Below are 14,816 nucleotides of genomic sequence, written 5' to 3'. Positions count from 1 at the left end.
GAGGGGAAACACCCGGCAACAGCAACTGCAGCCGGAGAGAGGAGTGAGAACTTGTGGGAGCAGCAGCCCTGCAGCCCCCCCGGCCAGGGCAGCAGGAGGGGCAGGAGGGGCTCCAGGCGCCGGAGCAGAGGTTCCCCGGCAGCCCCTGGGGAAGAGCCTGGTGAGGCCGGCTGTGCCCCGGCAGCCATGGAGCTCCACGGGGGAGCAGATCTCCACCCGCACCCGGGGAGGGCCCCACGCCGCAGCAGGGGGATGCCCGAAGGAGGCCGTGACCCCGTGGGCAGCCCGCGCTGGAGCCGGCTCCTGGCAGGGCCTGTGGGGACCCGTGGGGAGAGGAGCCCCGGCTGGAGCAGGGTTGCGGGCAGGACTTGTGACCCCGCGGGGGGCCCAGGCTGGAGCCGTCTGTTCCTGAAGGATGGCACCCATGGAGGTCCCAGGCTGGAGCAGCTCATGAAGAACTGCAGCCCGTGGGAAGGACCCACGTTGGAGAAGTTGGTGGAGGACTGTCTCCCATGGAAGGGACCTCACGCTGGAGCAGGGGCAGAGGAGGAAGGAGCAGCAGAGACAGTGTGTGATGAACTGACCACAACCCCCATTCCCCGTCCCCCTGCCCTGCTCGGGGGGAGGAGGTAGAGAAATCGGGAGTGAAGTTGAGTCTGGGAGGAAGGAAGGGGTGGGGAGAAGGTGTTTTAAGATATGGCTTTATTTCTTATTACCCTACTCTGAACTGATTGGCAATAAATTAAATTAATTTCCCCAAGTCAAGTCTGTTTTGCCCATGATGGTAATTGCTGAGTGATCCCTCCCTGTCCTTATCTCAACCCACAAGCTTCTCATATTCTCTCTCCCCTGCCCAGCTGAGGAGTGATAGAGCAGCTTTGGTGGGCACCTGGCCTCCAGCCAGGGTCAACCCACCACAGTAGCACAACATTCAGAAAGTCTGTAATGAAGGATGTGAACTCTTAGCTACCAACAAGGAGGCTACTGGCTGACCTTATTTCAGCTTCTCATTTTGTAGTAGTTCTAAATAGGCCTAAAATAAACATGCACCACCACCAGCTCTAGTCACATTCCTCATGTCACCCAAATTACAGAAAGCTATAGAATCTGATTTTTTTTAGAACACCTCTATAACTGTTTTGTGGACATGAACTAAAAAAAGGTACTTGTAAGTGTGAGATTCAGTACTCCTGCCGATGAGATGGAGAAATTGAGACAAAGGCAAAATTGCTTTTTCAAGATTATACAGCAAGTCAATGGCAGAGTACAATTACAATTCAGAGCCTTCTAGTTCCTAATCCTGTAACCCTCATTCCAAAATCTATTAGCACAACCAAATACACTGTTTCAGTGATGGCCGTGAATGCTCCATTCTTATGAATGCTCCACCCAAGGTATCGCAAAATGACTGTTCCGATGACGACACATCAACAATCTACAGCCATATTAAACATCTGAATTCAAATTACTTCACATCTCAAGTTTCGGACTAGCAGCACTAAATTCAATGGTTTTAATTATGAAACATTTTTTTCCTAATTGTAAGTTGTTGAAATAGGCTGCTGAGTCAGCACTGTTTAAAAACTTGAGTCTTGGGCTAAAGGGGGAGATGAAAGTAAAGTAATTTGTGTCCCCTCTGCTGTACAGTAACCCTATCCCTAAATATCACTCCCTGTTGATGAATATAATTAGACCAGATTTAATGGACACCAGCCTGGTATGAGTAACTCCATCCCCGAGTCCCACACGCTACTGCATTCAAAGAGTCTGGCCAGAGGTCGACTGCTGCTCCTAGCCCTGGCAACTCGTCCTCACAGGTCTCTCTCTTCACCATCAGACATGTCTCTTGGCAAGCAAGCCCCAGTTTTAATACCTCCCCCAGCAACCTACCAGCACAATTTGTCTTGTACCAGAGAGCTGACCTTTTTTCTGACAGAACTGTGGGGCTGGATAAACTGTTTGGGAGGCAGTTAAGACCAGCTGCCAATTACCTTTCTTAGAAAAACAACCCTACAGACCTTCACTTCATCTCATGGACAACTCAGTGCATGTTCTTCATGATCCTCCAGAAAAGTGTGGGGGCCTGGAAATCCCTGGGTTTTCTGAACATATATACACTGTTTGCCTTAAAGGTTTATTAATAGCTACACTCAATAAGGTATCACAGGGGTTCACAGCATACAGCTCTTTTCTTCTGCCAGAACAAAACACACAGCACACACCTATAAAGGTGTACCATTAACTCTAATCTGGGAATTAGAGGGTTTAAAATTTCCAGATGCTTAGACTGCTTAGCTGGCAAAGCATGTTAAAGCAGGTGTAAAACTTTTCCAATACATTTCTTTGCTTATGTTTTACTTACATGCACAAGCAACAGGTATTTAAGTGGGTGTTATTATTCGTGAGTGCCTAAATTTCAACCAAACCTTTTGAGGTACAGCAGGTTTTCCCCTACTTCAAGGTTCTTTGGTTTTGAGAATGCTTCTGTCTCTCTCTAGTTAGATTAAGCTAGCCATTTCTCTCCCCCTTCATTGCCATGAACTTGTTCGATGGCCCCTGAAATGGATGTGTATGTGAACTAGCCTGCTCCTCTCTCTCTAAACTCACATTTCTGGTGAAAAAATAGATGAGTGAAAAGACAAACTGCCCAACACAGGGGAAACAATCAATAACTATTGCCTCTGGGCTGCTTAGACACAGCTTTCCAGGCTTAGTTTCTCATTGTCCACCAAGCACCTAGTAAAAAAACACATAATTATAAAAGCTCCCGCGATTTTGAAGTTGTGGGATTATAACAGGGCAGAAAAGCTCTTCAAGTCGTTGTACTCTCTCTACAGCAACCGCAAACACAATGCTCAATCAATTTCATCTCTTCTAAGCCGAGGATGCTCTCCCACAGTACTCTGGCAAACTTGTAGCAGTAACTTGATAGTGGTCCAAAAGTTTACTTTGGTACCTTCTGTTGAAAACTTGCAGTTCACAGGAAGATTGAACACACCTGCCTCAAGCACAGCAATACTCAGAAGCATGAGGAACAAACACTTTTGGGGACTGTAGCAATTTTGGCTGTCTGTAATCCACAGGTACCAGTCCATTGCAGTTTGCCTTCAACAGTGTGCTTGACTACGTGATCTCTGAGGCATTACTGTTCCCTGTCATTCTCCCTACACCTCTATCAGGAGAGATTGCTTCACAGGATACAGGAAAAATGGTACTAAAAAAAAAAATTAAAAAGTGTAATTCTAAAGCCTCACTGATTTATGTGAGTGAGCCTAAAGCTTTGCAGAAACTTAAGGCAAACTAGCTGGAATCTGAAATGACTATTTTTATCTTCTTTGCTGTAGACACCGACAGAAAACGGGTTACAAACTCCACCCAAAAAGCAACAATTCCTAGGTATTAACTTCTTATTTGGGTTAAGGTTCCAGAAACTGTAGAATAGTAGGTATACCAGAAACATCAGAGAGGACTTTTCCAAAGGAAAAGGAGGCTAAGAACACTTCTAAACACACTGTGAATGGTCACTAAGTATCATTAAATTATGACTTTAGACACTAAAACTTAAAAAAGTGTTAATTACTAATTAAAATACCACCATCTCCCCTCAAAACCCAGAATGATATGCAGCAAAGGTTATTTACACTGGCATTCCTGAAGCTACATGGATTATGTCTGCTACAACTCGATAGTTAAAAGGAATTTTCACCTCACCTATGAAGTAAGCCAAAAAGCTAGGACATCATCTTTCAATGTAACATATTTTTTATTATTTGTCATGTAAGAAACCACCTGAGTTTGAACCTAGTGGTTCTGTTATGACAGTTTTTGGCGTCTAGGATTTTTTTTTATTCATTGTATATTATAATAATGCACAATCAGCGGTGTTTATTTTCATTTCGCTTTAATTAAAACATAAACGCATCTCAGAATCTGATGGTGCAGCTTCGCCCTTCCTAACTTAACAGCGAGGTGATCGTAAGTAAGGCTTCAAGGCTAAGATGCCAAGAGGTCCTGAAAGTTATGGCTTCCCATTCCAGTTCTCAGCAGCCGCGGTCTGCAGTTACGGCAAGGGCCGTCAAGATCGTTAACTCGCTCTGCCTTAGCGTTAAGATGAAACGCCGTCAGCTGCACCATTGCGCGACTCGCGTCCCCAGCGGTCAGCTCTCGGAAGTCAGGGGGCAGCCAGGGAAGAGGGAGCGGTGCCAGCGGCAGGGACCCACACAGCAGGACTCGGGCCCGGCAGGCGAACGCCACGGTAATTCTCTCCTCCCCGGGGCCCCGCAGCGGCGCTCCCGGCTGGGGCAGGCTGCCGGCCGCGGGGCTACAGCTTCCGCTGCTTGTGCCGGGGGTTGGTCTTGCAATAGACGTACAGCCGGCCCCGGCGCCGGACGATGAAGCAGTCCTTGCAGCGCCTCTTCAACGAGGTTTTCGTCTTCAGCCCCGCCAGGAGCGGCGGCTGCAGCCCGGGCGGCGGCGAGGCGGCCAGCAAGCCGCGGGGGGCGGCCGCCCCGCACCACAGCGGCGGGGCCCGTCCCACCGCCAGGGGCAGCGCCACCGCCCGCCACCACGGGGCCAGGGAACAGAAGGGCGAGCGGCCCAGCGGGCGGAGCGGCCCGGCGGCGGCCCTGGCCAGGAGGGAGAGCATGCTCCGCGCCCTGTGGGGACAGCGCACCGGTAAGGACAACCGCTTCGCTTCCCATCCTATCCCCTCCTCCTCCTCCTCCTTTCCCCGCCACCTCCACACCACCAACCGCCCCCAGCCCTAACGGAAGGCGCCGAGCACTGACCAACACCACCGCTGCTCCCCTCTCCTAGGCCGCAGGCAGCCCCGCGCGTGCGCACACGCCACGGCCCGGCGGAAGAGCGCGGGGCGCAGCGAGGGGCGGGGCAAGGGCTGCGGCCGTGCCCGCGCCCGCCCGAGGAGGGGGGTCACGTGGCCGGGTTAAGATGGCGGCGCCCGGCGCGACCTTCTGCCACTTGCTGCCGCTGAGCCGTTTGCTGCTGCCCCGCCCGCTGGCGGTTATTGCCGTTGTTCGGCCCTACGGCGTACGGGCCTCCGGTACTGGCGAGCTGGTGACGCACACGGGGCAGGTAAGCGCGCGAGGCCGTGGCAGGAGGAGGGCGGCCTGGGAGCCGTTGCTGCCCCTCCGCTGCCCGGAGAGGGCGGGCGTGTCCGGGCGGCATCTCCTGCTGTGCTGGTGCCTGGGGGAGGGTGCTCCCGGGGCTGCGAGCGGCACGCTGGTGTGCTTCTTCGCTTAGTCCGCGCTGTAGAAATTGATGCGCTTGGGTGATCGTAGGCAAAAGGTATGCGCGCTTTCAAAAAGAAGCGTGTTAATTAGGAACAGTGTCATTAGCCATTGCCAGGCGCTGTGGTCCGAATGCGACATTTCACACAGCTGAAGAGTTGACAGGTAGGAGGTACTCTTGTGTCAGTGTCTTGTAACTCCTTTTTACCTGTTCTTTAGTGTAAAAACTGAGCGTGAGAACTAGGGAAGCTTGTGTAATACCCTGTGGAGATGTGAAGGAGACATGGCTGTTGGAGTGTTGTGGTTTAATCTCAGCTGGCAACTACGCCCCACACAGCCACTGCCTCACTCCCCCCAGTGGGATGGGGGAGAGAGTTGGAAGAGTAAAAGTGAGAAAACTCGTGGGTTGAGATAAAGACAATTTAATAGGGAAAGCAAAAGCCGCACATGCAAGTGAAGCTAAACAAGGAATTAATTCACCACTTCCCATGGGCAGGCAGGTGTTCAGCCATCTCCAGGAAAGCAGGGCTGTATCACATGTAATGGTTACTTCAGAAGATAAATGCCAGCCTGTCAGCCCGACCACGGTACCAGGGAAGATTATGGAGAAGTTCATCTTCAGGGCGCTCACAGGGCATGTGCAGGACAACCAAGGGATCAGGCCCAGCCAGCATGGGTTCATGAAAGGCAGGTCCTGCTTGACCAACCTGATCTCCTTCTATGACCAGGTGACCCACCTAGTGGATGAGGGAAAGGCTGTGAATGTTGTCTTCGTGGACTTCAGTAAAGCCTTTGACAGCGTCTCCCACAGCATTCTCCTGGAGAAACTGGTGGCTTGTGGCTTAGACAGGTGTACTCTTCACCATATAAAGAACTGTCTGGACAGCTGAGCTCAGAGAGTTGTGGTGAACAGAGTTAAATTCAGTTGGCAGCTGGTTACAAGTGGTGTTCCCCAGGGCTCAGTTTTGCAGCTGGTCTTGTTTGATATCTTTATTGATGATTTGTATGAGGAGATTGATGCTCCCTCAGTAAGTTTGCAGACGACACCAAGCTGGGTGGGAGTGTTGATCTGCTGGAGGGTAGAAGGGCTCTGCAGAGAGATCTGGACAGGCTGGATCGATGGGCCAGTGTCAACTGTATGAGGTTCAACACGCCAAGTGCCGGGTCCTGCACTTGGGTCACAACAACCCCATGCAACGCCACAGGCTTGGGGAGGAGTAGCTAGAGAGTGCCCGGCGTAAGAGGACCTAGGGATGTTGGTCGACAGCCAGCTGAACATGAGCCAGCAGTGTGCCCAGGTGGCCAAGAAGGCCAACAGCATCCTGGCCTGTATCAGAAACAGTGTGGCCAGCAGGAGCAGGGATCTGATTGTGCCCCTGTACTCGGCACTGGTGAGGCCGCACCTTGAATACTCTGTTCAGTTTTGAGCCCCTCACTACCAGTAGGACATCGAGTTGTTGGAGCGTGTCCAAAGCAGGGCAATGAAGCTGGTGAGGGGTCTGGAGAGCAAGTGTTATGAGGAATGGCTGAGGGATTGTTTAGTTGGACAAGGTTGAGGAGAGACCTTATCACTCTCTACAACTACCTGAAAGGAGGTTGTAGTGAGGTGGGTGTTGGTCTCTTCTCCCAAGTAACTAGCGACAGGACAAGAGGAAATGGTCTCAAGTTGCACCAGGGGAGGTTTAGACTGGATATTAGGAAAAATTTCTTTATGTGGTCAAGCATTGGAGCAGGCTGCACAGGGAGATGATGGAGTCACCATCACAGGAAGTGTTGAAAAAAATGTGTAGATGTGGCACTTTGGGACATGGTTTAGTGGGCATGGTGGTGTTGGGTTGACGGTTGGACTCGATGATCTTAGAGGTCTTTTCCAACCTTAATGCTTCTGTGATTCTATGCCATCACTCTGAACGTCCCCTGCCTGCCTTCCTCTTCCTCCAGCTTTATATACTGACCATGATGTCATATGGTATGGAATATCCCTTTGGTTAGTTGGGGTCAGCTGTCCCAGCTGTGTCCCCTCCCAGCTTCTTGTGCACCCCCAGCCTACTTGTTGGTGTGGTAGTGTGAGAAGCAGAAAAGGCCTTGACTGTATGTAAGCACTGGTCAGCAATAACGAAAACATCCCTGTGTTATCAACACTGTTTTCAGCACAAATCCAAAACATGGCCCCATACTAGCTACTATGGAGAAAATTAATGCTATGCCAGAGAAAACCAGCACAAAGTTCAGGTAGGGATGTTACCTCTGGTTAGTTGACTCAAACATAAATAAATAAATATGGAACTTGAATTTCCTAGTTTAGTTCACCTTCCAGATGGCAGTGTGGGATCAAGGAACAGCTTTATAAGTAATAAATCTTATGTTTGCCTCTATGGTCAGAGCTAAGGCTTCTGTTACTGGCTTTACCACCCTCCCTTACTGTTCTACTTTCTAACCTAAAATTTATTTTCCTGTGAGAGAGAAATGGAAGCTGCTTTTTCTGTGCAGTACATACTTGTAAAGATGATGGCAATACTTGAAATTGAGGAAACAATTTCAACTAGTTAGTCTTGACAGTGCTGTAAGCCTTTGTGTTCTTTGCTTATGGTCATTGCTTTTTAAATAACTTCAAGTTTATTTTATACTTCAGGTATATGAAGAAGAGGATTATAGAAGAGTTAGATTTGTTGGACGACAAAAGGAGGTAACTCATTCTACTTTTACTCATGTGAGAGGAGGTGGTTTGCGGGGTTTTTTTATACCTGATATTGATGTCTCCAACTTCATTGTAATTAAAAAAAAAAAAAAAACAAACACTAACTGAACCCAAAAACCACAACCAAAACCAAATTGTTTTGGGTTTTGGTGTTTTTTTTTCTCTGCAGTGAAAAGTCTTTTTTTTTTTTTAAGACAGCTTATAGTAGCTTCTGTGTACATCCCTACTTTTGGCAAATTTGGAAAATGCAAAATTTGCCCTGTATGTGTTAAGTGCTTACATTTAGGCTGTAGAAGTTGTAGGTATTTGAGCATGTTAAACTTCGATCACTTTTTGTTTTAAGCATGTGTTTTAAGGAAATTTTAAGCATGTTTTTAGTGCCATTTCTGTTCAGAAATATTACATCATTAAATGCTCTGGTGAATCATGCATCTATATATCTGTTTAAATGTGTGTTTTGAAGCTTAATTTGCTTCTGCATAGCTAAAATCTTGATCTTTATCCAAACTGAGTATTTAATGAGGGCACTTCATTTCCAGAGCCTGGGAAGCATTTGCTGTAATGGTGATGTTATTTAACAAATAAAACTAAATTTTAGAGTATTCTGAAATACCGAAGCCTCAAAAGCAAAGTCCAGTAACACCAGCATAAGCCAAATGTACTGCTGTGAAGTTATCTTGTGGGCCTGTTGCTGCTGCTTATCGGTAGAGTGGGTACATGTAATTTTAAGTCTTTTAGCACCAAGTTCTCTCTAATGATCAAGCAGCACAGATCCATGAGGGATCTGCTTGCCTTTGGGAGAGAAACAGAGGGTGTTTCAGCTAAACTGTATTCCTCAATGCCTGAGCACCTGAGTAGTGCCTTAGTGTTAATGCTATAATTGCCTATGTATAGTAGAGGCATTAAATATAAGGTGTGGTGGATTTTTAATGTATTTGCATATAATTATTCCCTTCCTAAATTAACCTGAATTAATTATGCTGATTTCTGAGTTTTCATATTGAGTTTACCTCATTGTATCATGGATACAATTTAATTTGTGCTGCATGGCAAAAATAGGGATTCTACATGGGAAACAGTTAAATGAAAATGTCACTTAAAATGCTGAAGTAGTTTACTTCTGGGAGGATGGTGGCAAAGTAGGTCTCTGCCAAATGCAATGCCTGTTTCTGTGCTACTTCTGTAACTTTGTAGGAGACACTCCTTAAGCCTAATTCTCCATAGGGCACAGGTCCCTCTGATGTGCTGTTGCCAGCAGCTGATTTCAGACTCTCTGTGGTGAGGAACACCCAGGGTTTTCAGCTGGGCTCAGTTCCTCCTTCTCCAGCAGAAGATGAGCTTTAAGTCTGCTGAGCAAGGTTTAACGCCAGGTTTTAACTGTGATGTTGGAACAAAATTTACATGTTAAATACTAAAACAATCATCATCTGTGCTTGTTAATGGTACCTCTCTCTAGGGACTTCACCATTTTCCCCCACTGTGTTTCAGCTGCTAGTATTAGCTGCTAGCAGGTTGAGGGAGGTCATTTTGCTCCTCTACTCCATTCTGGTGAGACCCCACCTGGAGTCCTGCATCCAGCTCTGGAGCCTTCAGCACAGGAAAGACATGGATCTGTTGGAGAGAGTCAAGGGGAGGGCCACAAAAATGATCGGAGGGATGGAACACCTCTCCTACGAAGAAAGGCTGAGAGAGTTGGGGTTGTGCAGCCCAGAGAAGAGAAGGCTCTGGGGAGACCTTATTGCAGCCTGCCAGTTAAAGGGGGCCTGTAGGAAAGGTGGGGACAGACTTTTTAGCAGGGCCTGTAGCAATAGGGCAAGGGGTAACAGTTTTACACTTAAAAGAGGGCAGATTTAGACTAGATAGAAGGAAGAAATTTTGCCCAATGAGGGTGGTGAAACACTGGCACAGGTTGCCAAGAGAGGTGGTAGCTGCCTCATCCCTGGAGACCCTCAAGGTCAGGTTGGACAGGGCTCTGAGCAACCTGATCTAGTTGAAGATGTCCCTCCTCACTGCAGGGGGTTGGACTAGATGACCTTTAAAGGTTCCTTCCAACCCAAAGTTTCTATGATTAGGGTGTCTGTAGTCCAAATGTTGCCTTGTTTCTGAAGCTAAAGCTAGCCTGCAAAGTTGGTCTTTGGTACTTTCTCTGTTGCTGCTTCTCTTTGCCTTCAGTATGCTCCAGGTGGTCAAATCTGGCTTGTGTTCGGCCTGGCCCAGCCTTGGCCGCTGCCTTGTTTGAGGACCCAGCCTCCGGTCGCAGGGGCCACCAGTGAGGACGTCTGGGCCTGTGCCTGGGTGCTGCACATGGCCTCTCCAGGCAGTGGCCAGGCATGGGGGCATGGCCTGGAGTATGTGGGTATTATCCCCTCAGTTCTGCCAGCCTAATTATTTACAAAATCCATGCATTTTAGCTAAAATTGTTGTTGTCTGTGCTGGATGTGCAGAACCAGGGGATTAGTGCTCTCTGGCAAGAGCCTAAAGCAAGTAGCTCTGAGAAAACTGAGCATGGCCACTGATAAACTGCATCTGCTGCAGTCCAGCTAGGGTCCTCCCACCCTTGTACAATCCCTAAGGTACCACAGGACCTACTTTGACACCACTGTTCCCACTTGGGCTCTACCCTTTCTGTTGGGCTGGTGCAGCAGCTAAAGCTGCGAGGAGGACTGAGCTCAGAGCTGGTCTGGTTTAAATATAACCTCCTCCTTCCCTCTGGATCTTTGGACCTGGGCCTATTCCAAGTTTGTTTTTATCTCTGCCTCCCAGACCATGTACTGGCACAGGCGAGTAGGTGGAAAGAAGCAGCAATGGGATTGTCAAACTGGCACTACGGCCAAAGAAAAAAAAGATTGATCACTGAATTATGCATTGAGCAAGGAGCGCTTGGATGTGCTGAGGGAAACAGCCCCTTCCTGCTAACTACCGCTGCACTTTAGTTGAAGGGACATGTTACAACTGAAACCACTTTTTCCCCCTCACATTTTTTTTTATCAGTCTTCCCTCCCTCTCCCCCCCCCCCGGCTTTTTTTCCATGTGAATTCCTAAACTTTTTGTAGTAGTCTGAACCACAGACAAGTTACAGCTGTACAGTGGGTGAGAGGTTCTTGCTTCCCCCCTCTCCTCAGAAATGCATTTGTGCCATAAATGTTTGCAAGAGTGGAGTTCTGTTTCTGATCTTGAAGCAGAGGTACATCACAGTGCTATCTCCTTCCTTCTTTAGCATGAAATGAAGGATGCACGATTTTGAGCGTTATTAAAAGCAGCAGTAAAAATCCTTGCAGGGTGGTAAAGATTACATATGACTTGCAGACACAGGCCCAAGGCAGTGAGGTTCTTGATGTTGCCAATTTGCTTCATTACCAAAAGTTATTTTTCATTAACTTTATTTAGCTATCAGCTTCTTTAGGTAAAGAAAGTACAACTGTTGGCAAAACTGACTTTTCCACTGCTGTACCAAAAATGGAAATTTTGGGGAGACTTAACTGGAGTCTTGGTGAAAGATCCTAAGTTGTCGTGTACTAGAACTATATAAAAATACCATTGTAGTTCTTGGGGATTAATTTAATGGACATTCAACTATCTTTTGCCTAAGAATCTCATGTTCATTCAAATGCCAGCACGTTTATGAACCTTATACACAGAGCAGTAGATAATGCCTTCTTTGGGTATGTGTATTATTTTATATTCTTGCATGTATAACATTGCCTTTGAAAAAGCTGGCCCCTCCTGGAGCATGGTTACCCAAGGGGTAGGGTGGGTTGTCTGCTCAGTGCTGGTGCAGACCAGGTCGGAAGAAGCTGATGTGGATGAGAGAGGAAAGCGCTGTGGCTGGGTGCTGTAGGTCCTGCTGATGTGCAAGTTGCTGTGTTGCAGGCCTGTCCAGAGGCGGATATGTTTGCCAGGTGACCTAGATGTGCTCTAGGAAAAAGCCGTACTTGTCAGCGATGTGCATATTCAGGGAAGTGTATAAGATGGATTTGCAGAGCGGCATAGTGACACTTACAGGTTTTCCTTTTTTCTAATGGTGAACAATTTGCCTTTCTGACTGTTATGCACCACGTTCGTGTTTTACTGAGACTCCTGTGCAGTGATGGAATAAGGTGCATGGTGAGAGGCTCTAAATTACCAGCAACTGTTTTATCTCACTCCTGACCTTACTTGTCCCACCATTATTTTTGGGTTTATCAGCACTGAGTCTTTCGCAATTTTATCATGTAGTTGCTAAAGCACAGTACAGAGGCAGTGTCAGTTAAATATCTTCTGTTCTTGGCTGCTTGTTCCTGCTCACTCCTCTGCGGAATCTGCTTAGGTCACGTTGTAAACCTGAGCACTAGCGTGGCCTGTGTATCAGGGGAAGAGGGTTACTTTTGCAGAGTTTAATGTGTAGTTCACTGATCTGGTTTATAGCACAGCCTAAGAGTTGGTGGAGGAGGTGAGAGAAAACCTATGCAGGAACTTCTAAAAGATGACTGTGGTGGAACTGCTTGAGGAGGCAGTCAATAGCAATTTCTTTCTGTATGAGTGAGGAAGGTATCTGAAAGTTTCCTTTTTCTCTTACAGGTGAACAAGAATTTTGCAATTGATTTGATAGCAGAGCAGCCTGTGAGTGAAGTGGAAAGCAGAGTGATATCATGCGATGGTGGTGGTGGAGCTCTGGGACATCCTAAAGTATACATAAACTTGGTAATATCATTATTCTGTGTATAGCATGTTTTGCCTGTAAATTCTTGTTTGTAAGTTTGTCTACTTTTTGGCATGTTAGTTTAACAAAGTGAAAGGAGTAACCACCTGAGATGCTAATTTTATTTGGTGCCTAATATAAAATTAAGATTTCTACTTGGAAGAGTTAGAGGGTTCCCATTTGAAGTTACAGACGTTTCTTTCTGAAACTTTCATTTGTTGATAGGACAATAATTTTTTTTTTTAAATAGAAATTAACTGAAGTAATATGAACAAGTAGCGCCTTGACACAAAAAATAACATGCTTGCTGTGTTTTGAAACACTCTAATTATTTAAATGCCACTGTGTAGATTGAGGATACGTTTGCAATATTCTTAGGAATATGCAGTATTCCTAAGAAACAAGGGAATTAAGCACTTTATAATGATTCATTTTACATTATTCAAGTCAAATGCTTGGAGGTTCTAATTCATTACACTTACGAAAGTAGTGTTGTTCAGTCTTAAGAACTTGTGTAGCACATTGCTGATCAGTTGCGTTCAAGTTGGTTTGACCTGCGTCATGCGCTTCTTGAAGAATGCTTTAGTGTTTGTGAATCTTGAGATCTTTTTGTGTGAACAATCAAATTACAAAACATCTGTAGTTTAGTTCATGAGAGTTGATATCTGCCAACAGAGAGAATGGTATTAGACCAGCATGTTTCCCGTAGCACTAACATTGAAATCCAGGCTTTCGGGGGGGGAGGGTAGTCTGGATTTTTCACTTCTAACCCTGTATTAAGGAAAGGGAACCATGAGTTTGCTTTGTTTCATGACTGCAAATAATTATGTTGCTAAACAACAGAAGATCCCTGAGTGTTTATCTAACTGTCTTGTCTTTTGTTGTGTTAAGAACAACTACAACAGCTTGCAATCTGTCACACTTCTACATTTTAAAAAATATATGTATCTTTTGGAGAGAAGAATAACCTTTTATACCATAGTAACTGCTACTTTTCTCCAGAACACTTTCTTTAGAGTTTCTCCTGGAATCCTGCTGAAATTTGCTCCTTCCTGCAACTTACTCTGTCACCTTGCATTACTGGCCAAAATTCCTGTCTAGATATAACTTGGAAATGCCAAATCCTATTCTATATTAAAATAATTATGAAATGATCTTACATCCAGTGTTTCAAGTAAGATTAAACTCTGTACCTCAGCTATATTGATCCATTTTAAGATGGCATGTGTAAATAAGAGAAAACTTGGAATTTCGAAAAGTTTTGTAAAGTGAAACTAGCAGCTGTTGTATTTTTGCAGGACAAAGATACAAAGACCGGAACGTGCGGCTACTGTGGACTTCAGTTTAAACAGAAACATCACTGAAAGATCATCCCTGCATGCTTGTAGATTTCTGTTCAGATGTTAAAGTTTAACTATAAATAAACAATATACTTAAACTCAAACACTAATCTTTGGTTTGTATCTTAACTATGGAAAGTCCAGTCTGTACCTTTTTAAAACCTAGCTGGTCAAGTATTTGAGAGCTGAATGGTATTACAATATCTTCTTTGTATTTAATTTGGTTTTCATGGAACAAGTGGCCTGCCTTGTTTGGCAGACTTCTTGCAGGCTTGGAAGTGGCACTTGGCTGCAGCATAGGTTTGGTTTGTACTGGGTAGATGTGTATTCTTTTCAACACTAAATTGGATGTAAATGTTTACCAGGGGATTAATTATCTGAAGTATTTGTCTTTTGGCATTGTTTGACACTCTTAATTTATTCATGGCCTAGTATCTATAGCTAGATTCACAAGTGGAAGCACAAAAATATTATGATATTAAACACTGTAATACTTACTCCTGGAAGCAAGATTGTCATCCCTGAATTAAGTAACTACACTTGCTACTTGTTTTAAAGGAACAGACAGTGCCTTAGAAAGGTAATCAACGTGAGCTGGAGAACTACCTAAGCTGGCAGACATGAAAGGTGAGGACATAAGCATTTGTCCTCCAATTGGGAGGAACATAGTATAAATATCTGATTCTGCTTCGGATTTGCACACTTGAAATGTCTTTGGGAACTGGGTCTTGTCAGACTCATAGTAGGGATTGCTCCATTACAGGTAGCAGCTTCTGCTTCTGTAATACAGATAATCTGACAATGAGAGCATCCATCTATATGTAGCACTACCTAGGCCATGTGAGGCTGGTTGT

At 45.9% G+C, this 14,816-nt stretch overlaps 2 protein-coding genes across 2 annotated transcripts; one reads left to right on the top strand and one right to left on the bottom strand.

Moving 5' to 3' along the window:
- Positions 1–4,321: 4,321 nt before the first annotated feature.
- On the bottom strand, positions 4,322–4,645 carry MRPL36 (mitochondrial ribosomal protein L36; the record flags this gene model as incomplete). Its single annotated transcript, XM_081996350.1, has 1 exon — positions 4,322–4,645. The coding sequence occupies one exon, from the start codon at positions 4,643–4,645 to the stop codon at positions 4,322–4,324; it is 324 nt and encodes a 107-aa protein (XP_081852476.1).
- A 302-nt stretch (positions 4,646–4,947) lies between these two features.
- NDUFS6 (NADH:ubiquinone oxidoreductase subunit S6) lies at positions 4,948–14,053 on the top strand (the record flags this gene model as incomplete). The annotated part of the gene is made up of 4 exons (XM_082014861.1): positions 4,948–5,091; positions 7,879–7,932; positions 12,502–12,624; positions 13,921–14,053. The coding sequence occupies 4 exons, from the start codon at positions 4,948–4,950 to the stop codon at positions 13,984–13,986; spliced, it is 387 nt and encodes a 128-aa protein (XP_081870987.1). The 3' UTR covers positions 13,987–14,053.
- Between the last annotated feature and the right edge of the window lie 763 nt (positions 14,054–14,816).

This window comes from Phaethon aethereus, assembly GCF_964289735.1.
Source record: "Phaethon aethereus genome assembly, chromosome: 2".
NCBI classification, from domain to species: Eukaryota; Metazoa; Chordata; class Aves; order Phaethontiformes; family Phaethontidae; genus Phaethon; species Phaethon aethereus.
Note: the sequence above shows the minus strand (reverse complement) of the source record. Positions and strands in the feature narration are given on the sequence as shown.